The following is a 25820-nucleotide window of genomic DNA, read 5'->3' as shown; positions in this document are numbered from 1 at the left end:
TTATTTTCAAAAACATCAATATTATCACATAACCATTTAATAATATAACAGATACACAATTTCCTCTCTTCAACCTTAATGAAGTATTATATTAGATTTCTGTATTTTTTCTCATTGATGGAAAACAAAATAGGAACAGTTTATACACATTCATAGAGATGAGTTGCAATAGCTTTCGAGCCAGAAGCCATGAATTCCATGTACAAATTTCATGTTATAAGTCAAGTGTATTTATGATTATATATTATGCATTATATGGCATAGGAAATTCACATTTACTGAAGACCTATTGGTGCCAGTTGTTCATTCAGACACTTTTGTATGAAAGTAGTAATATTATTAAAATTTTATAATAATAATATGATAAATTTTTTGTCATAAATTTGATTATCTTGGGGTTGTGGATGCAGCTTAGTGGTATAGCACTTACCTAGCTTGTGCAAGGCCCCAGGTTTGATTCCCAGTCCTCACACCCACACACAAAAGATCATTTCATTACATTAGCCAAATACTGTTATTACTATAGCAACTAATTTGTTGAGAACTAATGTATTTGCTAAACTAATGCATACATTTTGTAGTATTATAATATCAACTAACATTTATTGGGTGCTTGTTATCATGTGAGCATCATACCAAGTGACTGGTACACACAGTCTTCTTGGTTGTTACAACAGCCATGAGTACTAATATCCCATTTTGCACTTGAGGAAACTGAGGTTCAGAAGGGGAGGTTTACCCTAGCTCATATAGTTGCAGGATGTTAGGACAAAAGCCCACCCTGTTTCTACTACACCTTCCATACCAAACAAAGCTAAAGGCAACTGAGATTTTCAGTGAACTTGGGTTTACTTTGCTTCTGCACTGCAGAGGCAAGTATTTCCTCCAGATTTAATATTGGTGATGATGCCGTTGTGAGTAGTGATAGTGTGACAACGCTATCAAAAATGAGGAAACTATAACACTATTCCACCATTCGTTTTTGCAGTAAGTGACTAAGATAAGGCTAACATCCAGGTATTCTATTTCCTAGATTGGAATTTTTCTCCTGTGACAAGCCGATAAAATATTTAATGAGAAAGTTGGGGGAAACAACTGTGAACAATGATCACAGAACACCTCTTAAGTTTGTAAACTCAGTGTTGACTCTGGACAGATAATAATGTACTCTCACAGAGTAACAAGGATATAGCATTGATTGTGTTTTTTAATAATGTTTTAAAACTTCATCGATTCAGACAACAGTAGCTGAATATATGATAATTTGGATATGTTACACTATTTTACCTTTGTGCTATTAAAACCAAGTATTGCAAAACCAATGCCATTTAAAGCAAGAAGTTGTACCCTACTCCTGAATTTTCTAGTTAATTAAGTCCCATTCTCCCTCTCTTACACTCCCTTCCTGGCCTCCCCTCCCCTGCTCCCTCTGTCCTGTGGCCCAGCAGGTCAACCCTCTTGACCAGAACCAGCAGTTCCTTTCAGAAGTTGTCCTTCTCACCAACCCATTCCCAGCAACCAGTTTTGCCCCTTCCTCCAGCCTTACTAATTGATGGTGCTATTATGGTGAATTAATTATACAAGCAAGTCAATGTTTAGCCTAATTAAGAGTGAAGCCAACAAATTATTTAAAGCACCACTCTAGCAGAATTTGCATTCAGCCTTGTTTTAGCAGCCCAATCAAGCTTTTCAGCCATTGACTTGAGTACTTCGAGGCCTCATTAAAACTTACAGCCAAGCTCCCTTCCCACTCAGCTTCAGAACCCTGCCCCAATTCTCCACCAGCTACCCATCCTAAACACATGCCTCATTATATACCTTTGGAAATAATGTGTCTTTTTAATTCACCACAATTCATGTCAATAGCTTTGTAATTAATTTTTGCCAGCTTGGGTCATACCAAAAGACTGTAGTTTAGTGTCATTAAAGACCATTTAAGTTTTTTCTTACCATTTACCCTGAAATAAATATAACTCCTTTAAAAAAAAAGAAATAAACATAAACATTCCTTCTTTAGAAGAAGCTATCAATGTAAACAGTGGTAACAAGCTAACCAATTTTCTACTTAAGAGCAGCAAGTAAAAATAACAATTCTTAATAAAAAGGCGTACCTGGCTGCTACTTCTAGATCAGTGGTAACTAGATGCACCAAATCATCACACCAAACACCATCAGTGCGTGCAATTATTATGAATCCATTTAAAATGCTTAAGAAGTGGTAAGAAGAAGAAGAAAGGAAAAAAGTTCTAGTAAGGGATTTAAAAACATTAGTGAAAGATCGTGAAAATAGCAAACGTAGTCAAAAAATCAAAAAAGTACTGTCCAAAGTGAAAGTTCACCCTGAATCTCTCCCACTAAAGGGTGATCCAGCCTTGAGAATGATGTCGTGCTGAGACCTAGACCGGTGGAAATAGACACAGACCAGAGTCTTTTCTGGTATGATGGGGGACACACCATATGAATGTAAGTGTCTCAGAGGCCAAGGCGTAGGTCGGCCATGGACCCTGAAAGCATTAGATCTTGAACAATTTCATCCAGTCCTCCAAGTCTCTGCTAGTCTCTCACTTGTTTCTTTTTCTTATTCATCCTTGCTTCTTTGGGCTGACCCTCTGTATGCAGAAAACATGCATTTTAGATCTCAGGAAAGGGTCCATTCAAGTCCCTACCACCTGCCCTAGTTCCCTTGTCCTTGTCAGCACCCACTTCCTGAGAGTGCACGCCACGCGGTGTAAACTCCCATATGGTTTCTTACTGAACTTCATCAGAAAGTAGACAGAAGAGAGATCAAATCTATCCCCTTTTCATTATGCCCACCACCTAATTCATATGTTCCCTATCGAGGTCTTAAATATGAACATTAATAACTAAGTTCCAACATTGTTTGTATCACTTTGTCTCATTTCACAAGTTCTCTCTCTGCCATACTTAATATGTGTTAATACATTAATAAATATTTGTAAAAATTCTCTGGAAAGGACTTTGTATGAAAAACATGAAACTTTTGGGTATAAACCCAGGAGTGGAATAACTGGGTCAAAAGGTGGGTCCATTCCAAGTTTTCTGAGGATTCTCCACACTGCTTTCCAGAGTGGCTGCACCAATTTGCAACTCCACCAGCAATGTCCAAGTGTGCCTTTTTTCCCACATCCACACCAACATTTATTATTGTCTGTGTTCTTGATAATAACCATCCTAATTGGAGTAAGATGAAATCTTAGAGTTGTTTTAATTTGCTTTTCTTTAATTACTAGAGATGTTGAACATTTTTTCATATATTTATTAATCACCTATTTATCTTCTTCTGTAAAGTGTCTGTCCAGTTCCTTGGCCCATATACCCAAAGGACTTAAAATTAGCATATTATAGTAATGCAGTCACATCAATGTTTATAGCAGCTCAATTCACAATAGCTAGATTGTGGAACCAACCTAGATGCCCCTCAATAGATGAATGGATAAAGAAACTCTGGCATATATACACAATGGAATATTATTCAGCCATAAAGAAGAATAATATTATGGCATTTGTAAATAAATGGATGGGATTGGAGAATATCATGCTAAGTGAAATAAGCCAATCCCAAGAAACCAAAAGTCAAATGTTTTCTCTGATAAGTGGATGATGATACATAATTGGGGTGGGGGGTGTGGAAGTGAGAGAAGAATGGAGGAACTTTAGATTGTGTAGAAGGAAATGAGAGGGAGGAGGGGTTGGGGATATGAAAGATGGTGGAATGAGACAGATATCATTACTTTATGTACACATATGATTACACAAATGGTATGAATCTATATGATGCACAACCATAAAAACGAAAATTTGTACCCCATTTGTGTACAATGAATCAAAATTCAGTCTGTAAAATTAAAAATAAAAAATGAAAAAATGAAACTTTACTTTGTGATTAACATTAGAAAACATCACCATCTTCATATCTTGCCCTAAATACTATGTATGTACTATTTGGAAACTTACTCCAGTTCACAGAGGAATTTTTTATCAATGAATCAAATGTCTAAGTTCCTCGGTAATAAACACAGTTCTTACCACTTTAAAATACTAAAATAAGTCTAAAAACATGCAGATATATTTGTATGAATGTGTTTATAAGTACCATTATTTAAGCCTACATTAGAACATGAGTCGGAGTCAGGGACTTCACAAAATAATCAGTGCTTATTATAGAGTTCAATATGTGGATTTCTGCAAAAGGTTCATGTACAACAAGACAGACTAATATTTTAACACAGGTTTTAGAACTGAAGAGGAAGATTCCCTTCTTTTCCAGAAAACCTGTTACTCATTCATGAGCTGATCAGTGCTGAAAGCAAGCCCTTTGCTGCCATCAAGTGGCTCTTTTCGGAATAGTCTTTTGAATGGCAGCCTTGGTGTGCTAGCTTTACCTCCCCACCACTTCATCCTTTGACATCAGATATGCATTATCCTTTGGAGAATGAGGATATTTGAAAAGATCAAGCAAGTCTTTCTTAAATTAAAGCTTTGTGCTATTGGTGCTATAAAAATTACATTACTGGGAAATATTTCTAGTTTTCAGATACTTCAAACACTTTGAAGTTGTCCTTCTGAAGAATTTCAGAAGTGACCTGCTCAGTTTCTAGTCAGCAAAGACCTTGACCTGGATTTTGGAGCACATTTCTCCTCATTCCTACTAAATAGAGAATGTCTAAGTGGAGTGTCTGTAAGATGCCTAATTGAACACAGAGGGCCTTAACAAAATTCATCTGAAACCATTTTCCAATCAAGTTAAATCTCAGTACTGTGGGAGAAAATGGTTTCATGGTTTCATGTTTCTTCCCTATTAATGTCTCATTTTTCTGGGGACTTTTGTTCCTGTAAATAATGCAGTATTGTCATATTGTCACTTCAGAAGTTTAACTGGTTTCTACATAACTATCCTTTTTTTTTTAATTTACATAACTCTCTTTTTGAATGATCACTTCCTTGCCCCTTTTTCTTCAATTATCATCCCTTTTTTCTCCCAAGAGATAGCCAAACAGATAGTAGAATGAAAGTAAAATAAACAATTACTACTTTAAACACAGGCCAAAACACTGGCAGTGGCCCACTCGCATCCTGAGAAGGCCAGCGTTCATCTCAGAGTACTGGTTCTTTTGACTGAAAAAATGCATTTACACGATTTGGTTTATGAAAACAGAGGCCCCAAATAAATCAAGATGACAGAAGTTAAGGAAAAAAGGAAACAAAATTGCTCTACCTAATAAAACAAATTCTCCAAACTATCATGGGGGCTCCAGAGAGAGGTAAGAATCTGAAACTGGAAGAAGTGAATATACAGGCATGTTTGGCAGGTGTGGGTTTTAAAAATTCTAATGAAAAGAAACTGTACGTTAAAGCCACAAACTGTGTCTATATGAGTTCCCTGGGCGAATCCCCCTCCCCAGAGTCCAGTCCCTGTTCCTGTTCTGTTTCCAGCCCCTCTTCCTCCACAGCCCTTTGCAGAACCATCTAATGTGAAGACTTGCTTCAATGTCTCACTTAATGTAAGAATCAGTTCTTTCTGGTCCCTAGAAGAGAGTAAAAATTCAAGTCCTTAAGTCACTGTCTCTGAGTATCAGCTCACAGTTTTGTGGGCCTGGTTTTCAGGTCCTTCTGCTTTTCTATCCTTGAGTTTTTCCTTACCTTTGCATAATCTCAGCTATGCATAATAAAAGAGCCTATCTGGCTGCGTTATAATTTCCAGCAGTTCTAAGGATTGTGAAGCAGAAGCCTCAAGTTACTTGCGTCTGCCACCTTGTGAGGAAAAAACAAAATTGCCTCTAAAATGGTTAGAAGCAACACTGCCCAGGACTAGCACTTTCTCTACAGCCCAAACCTCACCTACAACCTTATTATTTATATAAAGGTGATTAGCTTCATGTTGGCGAACAAAAGGGTTTTTTAAAAGCAGCATTTTGGTGCTGTGAGGTGTGAAGGGGATGGAAACAGAATCAAAGGAGGGTGGAGTTTTTCCTCCACAGTACCAGGACATAAGGATGGTCTGAGTCTTGGTGCCTTTTAGCCCCTTCAATTACCTTACTCTTTCGCTGTCTGTTTGACAGACTCTCTACTTGGCTCCCCCAAGGTGTCTAAAACCATAAGAATTAGTGACAATCACAGGGAATTCCCTGTAATGAGAAAACAGGGGCCAGGCAACTTGACTCTTATTAAGTCAGTTGTGGCTAGCTTCTTTTCTACATACACCTAGTGATTTTGTGTTCTCCGTGACAAAACATCATGGGATTCCAGTTAAGCCTAAATTTATATCCCGTTCTAAAATGGGCAAAATAAATAAATAAACAAACAAACAATTTTTTAAAAGTGGACCAGTTTGGGAAAATTTCTTTCTTCCTCTCTGAAGCAGTACAGCACTCACTGTTCATCCTTGTTTGGAAAAGGAGTCCTAAAATACATGAACTCAAGTCTAGCCTTCACTGAAAATTCTCAAAACACTTTTGGGGAACTGTGCTAGGCTAATGTTCCTAGAGACATCCATAAACAAGGACAGACTGAAATCCTCTATGCAAATAAAATTCAGTAAATAAGAATCCTGAATTCCTTCCTACCACCAGCAATCATCTGATATAAAACCAGTCCACTGAGACATCTGGGTGTTTAGTGTCCTTTCCACACTCTCAGGCCATCATTTTCTGCCCCACATAGGATGAAGCAACGCCTCAGATAATACAGTGTCTCCTGAAGAAACTCTAAGTACAGCTTACCTGTTTGCTCTAAGAACTGAATTTCCTTCAGATTTACATTCCCACTTTGAAGTGTTCACTAGTTCAAACGATGTGTATCATGAAAGTTGGCAAACATGTTTTATAAAAGGTGATTTTTTTTTTTTTTATCTGTAGAACTAAATAATTTGTTCCTGGCTTTGGATATTTTTTAAAAAATGAGACCTTTAAGAAATCTTCTCAGCAAAAGATCCTTTTCCAGAAAAAATACGGTGTGTTGCTAAAGGTTCAATGGTTACATAGAAACATGTAAGAATGTGTTCAGTCTGAGAATAAAAGAGAACCACTTATAACTTCATTAAGATATTACACATAAATTCTGAACTATTATCTTATTTCCTGCATGTACTTCCTACTCCTTTCAATTTTCAAACTCAGCTTATGAGATTGAAATAAAGACAGACTAGTATGCATGGGGCAAATGAGTAGCAAGACCAGCCATCAGTCAGATCTGTGCTAGCTTTTCAATGGGTTGTTACTAAAATTTACTACTTATTTCTCAACTCCTTTTCTACTATTGCTGAAAATGAATATTTAATTAGAATGTAAACTTGGGCAAGTGGTAAACCTCTCTAGTTCTTGGTTTCTTAATCTGTAAAATGGAGTTGATACCTCTTGCACAGGGTCAGTGTGAGACAATTCATGTCTCATACGAAGTACTCAGTAATTGTTAGCTGTCATTAAGATTAGTTCTATTATTAGCTACTACATGCTTTGCAGTGTGCAAGGGATTATTACCACATTTGATTCAAAGCTTTGAAATCTCCTTTCCTCAGAATAAGCATTTCTGTTTAACATATTCCTCACTAGCTCCATATAAAAATACAAATAGATGAAAAGGCAGCTTCTGAGCAAAGAATATATTTATAAACTACATATTATTATTTCTGTTACTAGAAATAATACATATTCTAAGCAGCCCAGGTTAGAGCCTGTAACTCTGTCATTTAAAAATAGATTCAATATTAATAGCATCAATTCTAAGTACAAGAAATAACTACAAAGCAATTAATAACTTTATAAGGCCTGAATATTGATCTAAAATCGCATTCTTGAATTTATCACTGCTAGCAAGGACTAAAGTATAACCTTATAAAATATTTTCCTTTTACTATTCATTTCCCTTTAGAGGTGGAGGAAAAAAATACCAGAATTTTAAATTATCTTTCATTTTAGCACTGAACATGATGCTAAAATCTATGTATAACATCAAAACAACTACATAGTATAGAACTGGCAATAATCTTGCCTAGCCTATTACTTAGAACAAAAGGATATTATCTGGTTTTTCTAATCTGTTGGAAGGGTAAATCAAGACCTTCCTTAGTGATTATTTCAATCAACAACAAATATCTAAGGTGGTTTATTATTAACACTGAGCTATTACTTAATGCGGTAGGCTAAACCAGTCTCCTTGTATGCTGCCTTTAAAACTTACTGAGGGCAAACCAAGAGGAAATTAGGCCAAAAGACAATTTCTTATATTTCATTATATAATTAATGAACTGGAGAAAGTTTGAAAAAAAGTTACAATCTACTTATTAGCACATCTTCATGCTATAATGATTTGATAAATATGGATAGAACGCTGCATTTAAATCAGGGTAGCCTACTTTTGAATGATCCACTTATAACAAAGATTTCTCTATTAAACTGTCAAAAAAAATAAATAAATAAAATAAATAAATAAATTAAAAGCCACAAAGATCAAGCACCTTATTTAGCCAGGCATTGCAGAGCAATAGAAATGCAAACATGAAGATCCTCATTGCAGCCCTGTTCTGCTAACTAGGTGAATATAAGCAAGTCATTAAGTTTCCTGCTTCTCATACTCTGTCACTATGAAACTAATACCTGCTCTCAAAGTACTCCATAAAAAAGTCTAAAAATATAAGGAACAAATCTAAGTATTATAAAATGCTATGTCTTTTGGAAAAAAGATTTTACACCCTTTAGGGAAAACACAAGTCTCCCTATCCAGGTTAGGCTATTTGTAAAGGAGAGTCAAGTTACTACAAACTAAAAAATTCTGATTGAATTCTTATGAGTTTCAAACATAACACTCACCACAGTAGAAAGGGGAAAGATAACCTACCCCATGTTCCCATCCATCAGAAGAATCGTGTTATATATGTGAGAGAAGATGAAGAGAAAGAGAATTGTGCTGAAGAACATCGTCATCCAAGATCCATGATCCTCTCGAAACATTTTTAACCGGAGCAACTGACCTGAAATACAAATGGTATCAGAAATCAACATACATTATAAACCAAAATACACACATCTTTATTTTATTAAATCTTGATTTTTCTCACTAAATTATGAATTTTTTGCCATAGGACCATTTTCTGGTTGAAACCAATATATAATATCTTTTTCACTCTTTTGCAACTAAATGATCATGAATAAAGTCTAAGACAATTCTCATATCACACTTTACACTAGAGCAAAATGATCCGAATGTGAAAATTTAGTATCCAGAGACTGTTCACTATGCTGGCATGGAAACAAGAATTAACACACACTACTTGCTATTTTTTATTTCATGACTATGTCATTGGTTCATGGCAAAACTACTTAAGGCAAGTGATAAAGAAGTTTCATGAATTTCATATCATTTCCTCTTGCTTCATTAGATCCATTCTTAATGCTGGTCAGATGATAAAATGAAACACAACCTTATTTACAAAAAGATACAATTATTGTTTAAGGTATATGAAGACTTGAAAAAGAAATGAAATCTTTGTAATAAGTCACAGATGACTTAGCCTCACTCTTAGCTAAAATAGTTCATACTCAAGAACAGTCACATGAGCAACACCAGGAGTAGGAAGTATGGATGAATATTATAGAGGCTGGTGTGGTTCTCAGCAAAACATGATTTCCATCTAGATCCTAAAACCCCATTTACAGAGACAAGTACTAAACTTAAATGTTAAAATGCAAATACTTTAAGAAAAAAAATATTTTAAATAAACACTGAAGTAAAAATTACCAATATCACAATTAGTCCAAAGAAATTTTTTATATTTATGGTAAAGAAGAAAAATGAGGGCACTAGTATCCTGAAAGGTTATAAAGATTTAAAAACCATTAGAATAAGAAAAAAATTGAACACAGGTCATCCTGGTCTCTCCCAAGATAAATTTTCTCTATTATACTTATCTCTATTCCTGACAAAGCATGTAAAATAATAAGGCAGATTATATAGATATAAGAATTATAATTAACACTGGGTAGATCTGAAATCTTACAATAATATTTATCACTAGATAAAATATTCCCTTTTTTAATAACATAAAAGTTATGAAATTATGTGTGCGTGCGTGCATGTGTGTGTGTGTGTGTGTGTGTGTGTGTGTGTGTATGTGTGTGTGTATGAGCGCTTCCACCCGGAAATGACCACTCTAGCTCTCATATAGCTATTGAGCATAGGAAAAAAATAATCTTTTAAGGTTTAACTATTAAACTTTCCCTTGTATCTCACTTTTATTAAAATAGAATAGCACGTTAATGTCATTTGGAAACAAGGCTAACAGAAAGACGATCCTAGTTAAATTCTTAGATGGAGCTAAAATGTACAAAGGCAGATTGTGTTATATTACCTGGTTTCTTGACCTGTGCTAGAGAAGCAAAGGGCAAATATGAAAGTCACCAGAACATGACTACATAACTGAAAAGAAAATGCAAAAAACTCTCTGCTGAAACAAATGAAAACATGGAAGATTATAAGACTATAGAACTTGTTGATTAATTGATCTAATTAATTAATTTGATTGATTCAATTAATAGCCTGATATTTTCAAGCCTCCACACAAACATTGACAGGAATATGACAGTAAATAGATATCAAGCATAGACTCCTTGAAAGTAAAAATACATGGCATATATTTCTTAAAGCAAACTCTAAAGAATATTTATTCATACCTTAAGCAAATATTTAATGTGTGACTCTTATATGCCAGACAAGGTCTGAGGTATAAGAGACACAGCTGTAAGCAAAGCAGGAGAGGGCTCAAAGTCAACCATTATTTGGGCATGTAGGGGAAATATGACCTTGTTTTAGGTTTATGGACTCTCTTCACTCAGTAATCCATTTGTTGCAAGTCCTTCTGGCTTCAAACCAAGACCTATTTATTTAATTCAGTAATTTATATCCAAGAACCACAAGAACTGGAAATTAGAGTTCCTTTGATATTTAAATGTGAATTTCTTTCTTAACATATGCACATGTCAAAAAATTACTAATGGATGTACTTTAAGAGTCAAATAATAATGGTGGTGATTTTAAGAGTGTGTGGCAAATAAAACATTGTGGGTTGACTTGCACCGGCTGAAATAATGAAAAGTTAATAAAAAGGAGAAACATGACAGTACCATTTATGCTGTCACTGCAAGTTGATTGTCTGGCACTAATTTCAGCCATTAGAGTCATTAGAACAAAATGGCAGACTGACATGACTTGAAATTCACTGGGGAAAAAAAAACAATAAAAAAAGTGCTACAATATATTAAGGCTAGAACTGGCATGACCCAATTTTTTTAGTCAAATTGCATTGTAAGTTTCTCATGAGCAACTTTAAAATTAACTTAATGATTGAGCACCTACATACAGGCTGCCATCTGATGACTGCTCTCACAAATGACGCTTCCATACAATCCAATCAAACCAAGAACCTTGGAGTTACTTGAGGATATCTCATGAAGATACACCATCTCTGTCCTGTAGGGTGACCATAATGATGTTGGCTTGGGATAGTAGTGGTTTATAACTATTATCCTGGAATAATTAATAATAGCGACCTCCCCTCCTTTTTGAAGTATATTGGTTTGGACGATAAATTATAGTTGTCTCTCAGAATCCACAGAGGATTGATTGCAGAACCTTCTGCAAATACCAAAATCTATGGATGCTCAAGTCCCCATAAAACAGCATGGCATTTGCATATAACCCATGTACATCCTCCCATACACTTTAAGTGATCACTAGATTATTTAAAATACTTCGTACAATGTAAATGCTATTAAAATATTTGTTATAGTTCATTGTTTAGAGAATAATGACCAAAATATAATCTGTACATGTTCAGTACACATGTAATTTTTTCAAATATTTTTAATCCATGATTGGTTGATATGCAGATATGGAACCAACAGACATGGAAGGCTGACTGTATGTGCCATATTTCCTATAGGTCACAAAATTTGCAGATTTGTAACATTTTTCATTAGAGGAATTTCAGAAACTGCCAGAGTAAAAACATTCCTTATAAGTCAACAGAAGTGACAAGCATCATGAAAAGTGGTATATTTCTGTGACTCTGGAGGCTGAGGCAGGAGGATCAAAGCCAGCCTCAGCAACTTAGCAAGGTCCTAAGCAATTTAGTGAGATCCTGTCTCAAAATAAAAAATAAAACGAATATGGAAATGTCTCAGTAGTGAGCACTCCTGGGTTCAATCCCCAGGACCATAAAAATGAAGTGGTACATTTCTTATTATTTTAATTATATACTTACTTATAAATCTGAGTGTATGTTTATGTTATCTATCAATAAAATCCATCTTAACTATGTAGACCATCAATCTTGATATGGTGAAGGTAATTGGAAATACGTTTTATAGCAGAATAATCCTGTCACACAACCCTACATTATCTGTTGGGGGTGAGGTGGGAATGGGACTGACAGTTATAATATTAGCTAAAATCAACTGAAATGGCCTAGAACATCAGAATTTATCCTTTATATGATGTGTTCATACACTTTGTGGAAGACATGGGTAGACAAGTTTAAGAGAAAATTCTTCAGCAACAATTTTGCTTCTGCATTCTCATCAGGAAAAGAATGGAAAGGAACATTTCATTTCTACCTCACTGCCAGACTTTTTTAAGTCATGATTCTTCTCATGGTTCTCACAAGGATGCCTGTGAATAGAAATAAACTGAGGAATCTCAGAGAAGACAACAAAAGTGTTTATGTTTCCAGATAAGAGAACGGGGCAGCCCTACTCTTGGGAGGTTGTTAATGCAGAGGATGAGAAAGATGAGAAGCATCTAGATTCATAAAGGATGCAAGTACTTAGGTCTCCAACATGGCAGAGCTTCATTTGGGAATGCTTAGGTGAATTCTGGTGAAGGTCAAGGTATCAAGGGTCATGGTCTTGCAAATCTAGGTTATCATAATGAGTTAGTCTTAAGGGAATGGTGCAGATAGGGCATCCACCCACCTCCATTAGGAGCACATGAGCTGGATAGACGAATCACATTAGTGCAAAATAGATGGTAGAAGACCATCACTCAAGCAGCATTAGAAGAAGGGGTGGAGAGAGGAAAATTCAAACTGGAGGATTTATTTTCAGAACCCCTATATTCCCAGAGACTTCCATAAACCTTTACTGATAGAAACGGTCATCTAAAAAATTTACCAGTATTGTACTCTCTACTCATCTCATAAGGCAAAACTCTGAGCAAGATTATTTGAATTTAGAGGAAAAAGTCTGGCACTACATATAAAATAGCAAAAAATATAAAAGGGAAAATGAGGAGATACTTTACTAAAGAGGACTCTAAGCTGAAATTAACACTATCATCCATTAAGACTTTTGCCTCCAAACTTCCTATATGATTTGGCCAGCCACGTACATAAGAAATGAATGGCACTTGCAGGTATTTAAAGGAGTATATCTAATTTTACATAGGTAAAGTCAAGTTACCAGACATTACACATACCAGTGAAGATGTTCTCTATTGAAAATAACAAAAACAAAACAAAAAACTAAAACTAGTTTAAATTATAAGGAGTCTTTCTTTATTGACTTTCTTCTCAAATTTTCTACCTTTTTATCATTTTTTTCCCTAAATCACAAATAACTAACTTTCTGCATACAATAAATGTTCAGAAAATAATGCAAACTGCTTAACTAAATGGATGGAATGACTTCAACCAACACATGATCCAGCACACAAATAATATTGTTGAAGGTTTGATTTATCTCCATTTCACAATTTCGAACTCCTTAGGTTGGAATGTTATCATAACTAATGTCATCTACCTTCTCCTCCAATGCATTTTTCAAACCCTTTTTGTTCCCTGGAGGACAGTAGCAGTGTTAAGGAACATGTCTTCATTTTTCTCCAGGGAGGAGAAGATGATGCTTTTACACTAGAATTTCTAGAGAAAGTCATGAGATTCATTCTAGTTGGGCTTGTTTGGGTCCTAAACATCCAGAAGTTATCAAAAACAATGATTAGAGTTTTTCGAGATGGTGAAATAGAGGTCACTCTCTTGACTGGTCATGACGTGAAACCAAGGAAGCAGATAGGCAGCTTCTCAGCAAGGTGGGTGAACAAAAAATAAGGGTTGGGGGGGACTTTACTGAAATGTTATACTGGAATTTCAAAGCAGATGGGAGTTTCAGAGGTTAAATATAATAAAATAAGGATGAAATCCGCAATGCCACAGCTACTGCTTCAGCCACAGGCACCAGCCAGGGCAGTCCCTCCATGAGCAAAGTGAAGGGATAAAGGAATTAAAGGAACTTGTATTTTTAAGAGACCTGAGACATGTCTAGACACAGAGAATTAGGAGATCAAAGACACTGCCCAACTACATTGAAAGGCATGCTGCACAATGTCCTTGTGCAGGAAATAAGACACATCTCTCCCAACTGTGCAAAGAGAACAGAAAGAGGAAACATTTTTTATCCAAGCTGAGAATCCTTTGAACTCCAACAGAAACAATTCTTTAACTTTTCTTCAATATCTTTTTTTTTCCTTTTCTCTAATTGAGACCTTAATGATTTGCAGAAATTTACATATATTCAAATTTTATCTTTGTTCCCATTTCTAGCATTTTTGAAGGCAAGTATTTTTCATGGATCAGTATTTTAAGGACTGAGATGTTTGATTAATATATTTGTTTTGTTTTGTATACTTTCATTTTTATTTTTAATTTTTAAAATTTTAACTTTATATATTTATTTTCCCTCACTTGTCTGTTTCCCTTGATTCTCTTTCTCTCTTTTTTCTGGTAATAGCCAATCCTTATTGTTCTCTCTTTAACTCTTCCTTTAAATTTTTACATTTATCTTCTTTCCTATACTCTCATAATCATCACATCCTACATCACTTCTTGTTCTCTCCTGTTCAGCATTTGAAATTATAAACTCTTTTGCAAACTTGCTGTTTTTATTGTAGGTAATAACTGATCATATCATTCCTGGTTTTTGTGGCAATTAACATTGTAGACATACTAGCAGGAAGTAGTTGGTAGGATGCTGTATATTGATTTCATTGGTGATTGTTATTTGTCTCCCCCTATACAGTGAGGTACTGGAAACCTTCAGAGACACACAAACAACATGGCAAAGAAGGAACAAATCTCCCCAAACAATGGATTCTTCAATAACAGAATCTATTGACACCAAAGTGGAAGAAATGCAGAGAAGGAGTTTAGAATGTACATATTTAAACTGATCTACAAGGTAAAGAACAATGATAGGAGTGAAATCAGAGAGAAAATACAGGAAGTAAAAGATGACTTCAATAAACAGATAGAGATTCTGGAAAAAGAACAAAAAAGCAGAAATCTTCAAAATGAAGGAAACAATAAAGAAAATGAAAAATTCAATGAAGAACATCACCAACAGACTAGGCCCTCAGAATACAGAGTTTCAGGCAATGAAGACAAAATATATAATCCTGAAAATAAAGTTGACTATGGAGAAAAGATATGAAGAGACCATGAACATAACTTTCAAGAAATATGACAACCTAAAAAGACCAAATTTAAAATGTATCAGTATAAATGAAGGCTTGAAGATAAAAACCAAATGAATGCACAATATTTTCAGAGAAATAATGTCAGAAAATTTCCCAAACCTAATGGATGAAATAAAAAATCAAGTACAGGAGGCTTAAAGGACCCCAAATATACAAAATAAGAACAGATCCACACAAAGGCATATTATTATGAAAATTCTTAATATACAGAATAAGAATTTAAGGTCTGCCAGAGAAAAATGTCAGGTCACATATACAGGGAAACCAATCTAGATCTCAGCTGATTTCTGAACCCAGACCCTCAAAGCTAGGAGGTCTGGGAATAATACATACCAAGCTCTGAAAAAGAAGCAAATGAATTCCAACCAAAAATACCATCCCAGCAAATATAAGCTTCAGATTTGATGAGTAAATAAAAACCTTACATGATAAATAAAAGTTAAAAGAATTCACAACTAGATACTCTACACTACAAAAGATACTTAGCAAAATATTTCATGAAGAAGAAATAAAAAATAAAAGTGAAAACCAGAAAAGGGAGGAACTACACTTGAATAATAGTCAATAAAAGGAGAAACTAAAAAAGAGAGAGAGAGAGAGAGAGAGAGAGAGAGAGAGAGAGAGAGACTAATTCAAATTAAAAACCAGAAATAAATAAAAATGACAGGGAATAAAAAACATTTCTCAATAATAACATTGAATGTAAATGACTGAAACGCCTCAACCAAAAGACATAGACTGGTAGATTGGATTAAAAAACAAGAACCAATAATATGCTGCCTCCAAGACACTCACCTCAGAGGAAAATATATCCACAGATTGAAGGTGAAAGAATGGGAAAAAATCATATTCACATGGATCTCATAAACAAGCAGGGTTTCTATCCTCATATCAGATAAAGTGGAGTTCAAGTCATAGTTAATCAGAAGAGGTAAAGAAGGACATTTCATACTAATTAAGAGAATTATAGATCAACAAGACACAAAAATCATAAATATTTATGCCCCAAACAATGGAGCATCTACGTACATCAAACAAATCCTTCTCAATTTCAAGAATCAAATAGAGGGGCTGGGGAGATAGCTCAGCTGGTAGAGTGCTTGCCTCGTAATTGCAAGACCCTGAGTTCGATCCCCAGTACCACCAAAAAAAAAAAAAAAAAAAAAAAAAAGAATCAAATAGACCACAAAATGTTAATACTGGGGAACTTTAACACACCTCTCTCACCACTGGCTAGATGCTCCAAATAAAAACTACATAAAGAAGCTAGAGAACTAAAAAATGCAATTAATAATTTAGCTTTACCAGACATATATAGAATATTCATCCACCATGACTGAATATACTTTCTTCTCAGCAGCACAGATCTTTCTCTAAAATAGACCATATCTTAGGCCACAAAGCAACTCTTAGAAAATAAAAAAAAAGTTGAGATACCTTGCACTCTATCAGATCATAGTGGAATGAAATTTGAAATCAATGACAAAAGGAAAAATAGAAGCTACTCTAACACCTGGAGACTGATTAATATGCTATTAAATGATCAATGGATAGCAGAATAAATCAGGAATAAAATTTAAAAGATACTTAGAGGTAAATGAGAATAGCAATACAATATATCAAAATCTCTGGGACACTATGAAGGCAGTGCTAAGAGAAAAGAGAAAAGTTCACTGCACTGAGCTCATTCATTAAAAAAACAGAAAGTCAACAAATAAATGACCTAACATTACATCTCAAAGCCCTAGAAAAAGAAGAACAAATCCACACCAAAAAAGGAAGAAGACAGGAACTAATTAAAATCAGAGCTGAAATTAATGAAATAAAAAATATAGATGAAATAAAAAGTTGGTTCTTTGAAAAAATAAATAAAATAGATAAACACCTAGCCACATTAACAGACAGGAAAAGAGAAAACTCAAATCACTAAAATTCATGATGAAAAAAATGAAAAAAACATGATGGACACTACTGAAGTAGAAATGATAAACAGGAACTACTTTTGAAATTTATACTCTAATAAAATAGAAAATCTTGAAGACATTGAAAATTTTCTAAAGACAGATGGATGACTTACCCAAATTAAATCAGGAGGACATAGAAAATTTAAACAGATCAATTTCAAGCATTGAAATTGAAGATGCTCTCAAAATCCTACCAACCAAGAAAAGCCCAGGACCTGACAGATTCTCAGCCAAGTTCCACAAGACCATTGAAGAAGAACTAATACCAATACTCCTCAAATTACTCCATGACATAGAAAAGGAGGGAACCCTTCCAAACTCATTCTATGAGACTAATTTCATCCTGATACCATAATCAGGCAAACACACATCAAGGAAAGAAAACTTCAGACCAATATCCCTGATGAACATAGATGCAAAAATTCTTAACAAAATACTGGCAAGCACACAAAAAAAATATTAAAAAACTAATGCATCATGATCAAGTGGGGTTCATCCCAGGGATACAAGGTTGGTTCGATATGGAAATTAATAAATGTAATTCATCACATTAATAGATTTAAAGACAAGAATCATATTATTATTTCAATTGAGGCAGAAAAAGCATTTGACAAAATATACTGCATCCATTCATGTTCAAAACACTAGAAAAACTAGGAGTAGCAGATACCTCAACTTTGTAAAAGCTATATACATTAAACCCAAGGCCAACGTCATTCTAAATGGAGAAAAACTGAAAATATTCCCTTTAAAAACTGTAACAAGGATGCCCTCTTTCATCACTTCTATACAACATAGTCCTGGAAACTCTAGCCAGAGTAATTAGACAGAAGAAAGAAATTAAAGGGATACAAATAGGAAAAGAAGAACTCAAACTATCCCTGTTTGCTGACAACATGATTCTATATTTAGAAGACCCCCAAAATACCACCAGAAAACTTCTAGAACTCATAAATGAATCCAGCAAAGTGACAGGATATAAAATTTACACCCATACATCAATTGCATTTCTATACATCATTGATGAATCAACTGAAAGAGAAATTTGAAGAACTATTCCATTCACAATAGCCTCAAAAATAAATACTTGGGAATCAATCTAACAAATGAGGAAAAAAAACTCTATAATGAAACCTACACAACAATAAGGAAAGAAATTGAAGAAAGCCTTATAAATAGAAAGGCTTAACATGTTCTTGGATAGGCATAATTAATATTGTCAAAATAAACATACTACCAAAAGTGCTATACAGATTTAATGCAATTGCTGTTAAAATTTCAATGACATTCTTCATTGAAATATGAAAAACAGTCATGAAATTCATTTGGAAAATATAAGAGGCCCAGGATAGTCGAAATTCTCAGTGATAAAAGTGAAGCAGGAGGTATCACAATACCAGACCTTAAATTATACTACAGAGCTACAGTAACAAAAACAGCATGGCATTGGCACCAAAACAGACATGAAGACCAAAGGTACAGAATAGAAGATACAGAGACAAACTCACATAAATACAGTTATCTCATACTAGACAAAAACACCATAAACATACATTGGAGAAAAAATAGCCTTTATAACAAATGGTGCTGGGAAAACTGGAAATCCATATGTAGTAAAATAAAATTAAATCCCTATCTCTCAACCTGCACAAAAATCAACTCAAAGTGGATCAAAGACTTAGGCATTAGACCAGAGATACTATCAGTCAACAAATAGATGAAAAAATGTTCAACATCTCCAGCAATTAGAGAAATGCAAATTAAAACTACACTGAAAGTCCATCTCATCCCAGTCAAAATGTCAATTAAAATTAACAGAATACAAGTAATGATAAATATTAGCAAGGTTGTGGGAAAAAAGGTTCACTCATGGTGACATTTCAAATTGGTGCAACCACTCTGGAAAGCAGTATGGAAATTTATCAGAAAACATAGACTGGAACCATCATTTGACCCCATTATCCCACTTCTCAGCATATACCCAAAGTACTTAAAATCTTTCAGCATATGATAGAGACACAGCCACATCAATGTTTATAGCAGTTCAATTCACAATATTTAAGCTATGGAACCAACTTAGATGCCCTTCAACAAATGAATGGATAATGAAAATGTGGTACAATTAGGAATATTACTCAGCCATAAAGAAGAATGAAATGATGTCATTTGCAGATAAATGGAAGGAACTGGAGACTATCATGCTAAGTGGAATAAGCCAATCCCCAAAACCCAAAGGCCAAATAGTCTCTCTAATATGCAGATGCTAACACACAATAAGAGATGGGGGAGGGATTAGACAAAGGGGAATATAAGGAAAGACAGTAGAATGAATTGGACGTAACTTTCTTATGTTCATATATGAATACATGACCAGTGTAACTCCACATCATGTACAACCACAAGAATGGTTTTATTCCATGTAGGTATAATACATCAAAATACACTCTACTTTCATGTATATCTAAATAGGACAAATAAAAAATTAATCAAAAAATTAAAACAATGATTAGCTAAGCCTGTGTCACCTGCTACAATCTGAGATCCACATGAAATTAGTTCCCTGGCACCTTCCTGATCCCCAATGCAAGTGAAGTTTGGCCAACATGGTACTGAAAAATGCTGAGTCATAAGATGGAAGCCTCCAGAGTCCTTGAGTCACTGTTTGGAACAGAAGTGATATGGCAATTTGGGGTTGTATGTGAGTAAGAAATTCAATTGGTCTAAGGCACTATATTTTTTGACAATTTTTATAATATTGTCTTTTTATTATATTTTAATTTATTGTATTACCTACTTTGTAGATACTACACCATCTATAAACTGCAACAAAGTGGATGCCTTTTGTATCCACTGGGTCCCCACAATATGTGCTAGGATTTGACTAGAGTTGGTAAGTCATGATGGCTTCATATCCCCAACTTAGTTGCTGTCACCACATCGCACATTAATGGGCTAAAGCTTTTCCTTGTCCTTGTCAATTCTCTTTCCATTCTCCTCAACATCTATTTCAAATTTCCCCTCAGAGCTCCTAGGTAAAGTCACTTTCACTCTCAGAATACGACCTTAGTCCCAACCTTCAAAAGGTACTATTGCCATCAAATATGATTTCCTTCAACCTCCTGCCCACTCACACTCCATTTGTCTACCTTCAGGGATATTCCTATTTCTTCCCTCACTTCTCAGAGGATGCAGTAATCCTCTCAGAAAAGACCCTATCTGTGGTTTTTAAAAAGAACACCCCCCTGTTCCTTAGGCTCTTGCTCAACCATCCTTCATCTTTTTGTACATCCAAGCTCTCCTTTTCCTCACTCTTTTTCTTCTGCCTCAAAAGTTTCTTAAGTTAATCCTAAAACCCATACTTACTTAATCTCATGTCCTTGAACTACCATCCACTGTCTTTGTCTTTTCATGCAGACTTTCATGAAAGGACAATCACGACACCCCTCATGAGATCTTACTTGCCATGCAAACACAATACCGAAACTGTTCTGGCCAATGTTATTTACCACAATCACTGCCAACTCCAGAAGAAATATATCGACCTTTCAGTTACTAGATATCTTGGCTGCATATGACAGAGTATCCATTTTGACATTTTTCTTTCTTGAGTTCCCTAACACCAATACACCTTTTTTATTCTTTCCTTGTCACATAAATTATAATGTTCCCATGGTCTGTCCTCAGTCTTGTATTTATCATAATACAACATGGTTTCATCCACTCTCATGGTTTTAACATTCAGTATCTCCAGCAGAGAAGTCTCAATTGCCCACTGTCCTCCAGGACATCCTACTGGAAAATCAAATTCAGTATATAAAAACAAATTAGAAATTGTCACTCTTTTCCCCAACAAATAATAATGACCCCCCATCTCCAATGTGGCCTTTCTTGTCTCTAATTCCATGCCTACTTCCAAATTTAATATCTTATCATTTTCAGAATTACTCCAGGTAGAATCCATTCTTCCTGCACACCTTCCATTTCAATCAACAGTCCTATTACTTTATGTCCTTACTTCCATATTCTTCTTTCAAAACTTACGTTCTCATTTTCTCTTGATGATATTTTTGCAACAAACATATAACTGGCCTTTTTCACTTCAGCCTTTTCCATCTCAAATTCAGAGTCCATAGATCTAACTAAAATGCAAATATGGTCACATCACCCCTTTCTTTAAAGCATTTCAGTAATCACTATTTCTCCCACAGTATCAAATCTAAGCTCTTCAACATGGTACACAAGGCATCACTTGGTTTGACCCAAGCTTTTCTCTCATTACTCTCTACCTTCCATTCTGTTTCCACCAAGACTCAGCAGGTTGAGGGTTTTTATGCTGAGCTCTCTGCCTGTGATACTCTTGCTTCCTTTCCCATCACTTGGCTAGCTCCTATACTTCCTATACTCCTTAAAATGCATATCAGAGGTAATCTCCTATAGGTCACCTTGTTAAATATTTTATATATTGAAGCAATCATCCAAAAGAGCTTGTAGGATGAACTCAGGAAGAACTAAGTTCCTTCCAGTGTAGACAAGGAAGGATAGTCACTTGCCAGATACAATATAAGAGATTTGATTATACAACTTTTCAGATCCAGTCCAATTCTGGAATTGTAAAATTTGCTTTGTCAGTAAAAGATTAGCTCAAACTCTGATAACTTAAATGACTACTAGCTTTTTGAAAAGTATTATCCTTATTAAAAGATGAAGTGTTCCTCCTTATGTTTTATCTGCCATCATATGCCTCTCTAATATATGAGACTAACCTAAAGTAACATACTGATAATATTCTTTAAAGGTCAAGTTAATATTTAATATTTTAAATACTAGAATACTTGACTAAATGCAAGCACTATTTCTTGTGGCTAGAATAAAGAATTGAAGATAAACTGAAACTGGATCCCAGTATCTGAAAATTAATCACTTCAAATCAGACTAAAATGAGTACATGAAGCACTCATTACAGTTTTGTGTAATCTTATAGTTTCTAACCACATGATTCCTATTTCTTTCCTTCTCATTTTTCTTTAAAATTTACTAACTGAAAAAATGGTAACACAGTATAAATAACTATGAAAAGAGAATTAAGGCTGATAGTGTAGCTCAGTGGTAAAGCATATTCTTAGCATATATGAGGTCCTGGGTTCAATTATCAGCACCAAAAATAAAAAATTAACATAAGTAATAGAAACAAATGAATGAAGAGGGATAAAGGAATCATTCGAAGTTTGAGATATCAACAAAGAAAATTATCTAGCAATATCATAGAATATCCTTAGGGAAAAAGGGGCTCTTGATGGACAAACTTGGCTTTATACAATAAGATCATAAAACTTTTGTTCCCCACAGGCATTGATCCATTAATATTCAGATCAAATTTGGTTATTTCAGTGTACAAAGAGAATTTTAAAACACTGAACATATACTTATCTCCCCTTTTTAGAAGTAGAAGCTTACTCATAAAACATGTTATTCACTAAATTTGACAGAAAAATAAACATTGAGAATTGAAATATAATTCCATAAAATACTAAAAATATTATTAAATATGAAATTAAAGAGGTTCTAGAAAGAAAGTGAAGTAAGAATGTGATTAGAAATCTGCAAAAATGATAGTGCTCCCAGACTGAGTTTAATGCCAGTTTCAAAAGTATATTAAGATAAAATTTTAGGGGCTAGGGTTGTAGCTCAGTGGTAGAGCTCTTGCCTGGCATGTGTGAGGCCCTGGGTTCAATTCTCAGCACCGCTTATAAATAAACATAAAAATAAAACTAAAGACCCATCAACAACTAAAAAATATTTTTAAAAAAGATAAAATTTTAATAAAATAAGAATCTCATAATTAAACATGTTGAATAGACTATTCTCAGTGAAAAACAGTATTAAATCTTCCATTTCATTGAGTCCAAATATAATGTTTTGCTATTATAATTTGACTCTGACCATTAAACCAAGCTTAAGCTTAACTAATTTAAATCACTTATTATTTCTCAACAGAAAAATCCTGACTCCAAAGGGAAAGAAAAGGTATTCATTTATTATTATCTACTACTGTACCTTTTACATAAAACTAGTCACAAATAAATAAGAAAATAAATTTACATTATATCTTAGCTGGCAGTCCAAGAAAATATTTAGTAGCATACTTAATTATTTATATGTACAATATACTTTATAATTTTGATAAAATTCATTTGGTCTGTATTTTGCATGTAGATGTACCAAGTGCAATCATATGAAATAAAATTTCGAAGGTCAAAACCCAATTTTATATTGTTCAAACCAATAAGCCATAATAAGCTACCTTGGATTTAAATCAATTATTTAAAAAACATAATTATTTCAACATTTAACAATCAAAATTATTTTAATCCATGCTTATAATCAAGTGGAAACAAATAAAATATTTTCTGAAATGTTAGAATTGGTAATCATGACAATTTTATGTTTTGAAATTGGCAATGGGGGAAAATATAGCTCCCTATTCTTCAAAATTAATACCACTACTATTATTTAATTCTTACATGTTCATCATTATACCATTATACCATTATACTAATGCACCAATTTTTAAAAACAACAATACACTTTAAAAAATAGGTTCTTATTAAATTTCAGGCATTATATTAACCCAGCTAAAAAGGAAAGGCTGACTTCCCTGGTTCTGAGCTATCCCAAACAATTATAAGCCTTGGAAGCCGGGCCCCTGACCATAGGCAGGGGGGAAGAGAGGAGAGAGTCTGTCCTCCTACAAACAGAAATGAAGGGAAAGGAAAGGAAAACCAGGTGAGGGGTCAAGAGTAGGTCATGATATTCACATTCCCAGTACTTCTATCATCTGTCTCCAGGTATCCAGTTCTCTGACTCTTTTCATCCTGAATTCATTTTACATTCACAGCTCTCCTCTAACTCTTGTAGACTGGTATCTTGTACTTGAAAATTTATTATTCTTTCTACACCTCACATTTGTAGATTTACTAAATAAAGATATTAAAAATTCATAACAGAAATCTAAATGATAGATTAGTAGTATCAAACAGAGAGAGAGATTAATTACAGTTGCTTCACTTTTTAATCCCCCAGTAATTTCTCAGAATAATGTATTATAACTCCTTTGTTTAATAAATGAGAAAACTGAGGAATAGTAGAAATAACCCATGAATGGTCACACACAAAAACTTTTAAGACAAAGTCTAGGACTCTTTTGAAGAACTTTAAGGTGAGTAAAGGAAAGTCTATCAATTATCATTTATTTCAAATCAAGAGTAAGAACCTTTTGGGAAATTACCTAATACCCTAAGGCTAGTTTAAAGTGAATCAAAAGATCAAGGTTCAGCAAACACTTGGGTAATCAGCACCCAAAAAGGGTGTTTTTACTTCAGTGAAAATAAAAAAGTATATACTGCTTTAAAAAAATATCATTCTTATGAAGTGGAAGAAAAGTAAATCAGAATAAGAATAATAATAATTTTTGCTTAAAAATTAATAAAGGTTGTTTTACATAAAATTTTTTATGTGGTAAGAGTCACTTTCCCTATTTTATTCAGACTCCAAGACTAAAAAAAAAACTAGAAATAGTAGTATGATTTTAAATACTGTAGGCTTTTGTATCTATAGTAGTAGGTCATATGGCAAAGTATTATTTTAACTGAAAATACTTTCATAATTAAAACAGGCATTTACTACATATTTGTTGAGTACCTGTGATGGATTTAGCCAGTATTGTGTAACTTAAATATAATGGCAAGTGGGGAAAACAGAGCCAACATATATTTCATGCATAGCAAGGGAAGTTGTTAGGAGACAGGAAGACTAGTAAGATAAAAATGAAAGAATGCCAGTAAGAAAATTTAAAATCTAGAGTTTCTTGAGAGCAAAAGGCCCATAAGAACACTGAGAAAATAAAACAACACTAAGTCTGAGGATACTGCAAAGTGGAGGAACTGAACCTGAGTCTTCAATAGCAATCAGAATCTTCCAAAGAATCTGAAGTTGCCTTAAAACTATAGTACCTCCTGGATTCCAAATTTGGCAAATGCAAATGCTCTCTGGAGAAAAACAGGCTTAATTTAAATTCTCAAAACTTAGATAGATTTTAGTATTAAAGTATGAACTAAAAATAAAAATTCACCCAACATAAAAAGAAATAAGAGAGTTGACAGAAATAGCAAATAAAGTATCTGAGCAATACAAGGACTTTAGATTTGGAATTATGAAATATAAAGCATTTTAAATCTGCTATATCCCAACTTCACATGCTTAGGCATTCTTCTTCCCTCTTAAACATATAGAACATAGTTACAATTTTTAATATCTTCATGT

At 34.2% G+C, this 25820-nt stretch overlaps 1 protein-coding gene across 4 annotated transcripts in view; it reads right to left on the bottom strand.

Moving 5' to 3' along the window:
- Window positions 1-25820, bottom strand: part of Tmem117 (transmembrane protein 117) — a 476419-nt gene that overhangs the window by 370390 nt on the left and 80209 nt on the right. For all 4 annotated transcript variants that reach the window (XM_047551639.1, XM_047551640.1, XM_047551642.1 and 1 more), the window contains one exon: window positions 8854-8986. In XM_047551639.1, the coding sequence (XP_047407595.1) occupies window positions 8854-8986 (133 nt within the window). The remainder of the gene's footprint in view (window positions 1-8853; window positions 8987-25820) is intronic.

Source organism: Sciurus carolinensis, chromosome 4, assembly GCF_902686445.1.
Source record: "Sciurus carolinensis chromosome 4, mSciCar1.2, whole genome shotgun sequence".
Taxonomy (NCBI): domain Eukaryota; kingdom Metazoa; phylum Chordata; class Mammalia; order Rodentia; family Sciuridae; genus Sciurus; species Sciurus carolinensis.
The sequence above is the reverse complement of the archived record's forward strand: the minus strand, read 5'-3'. Positions and strand labels throughout refer to the sequence as shown.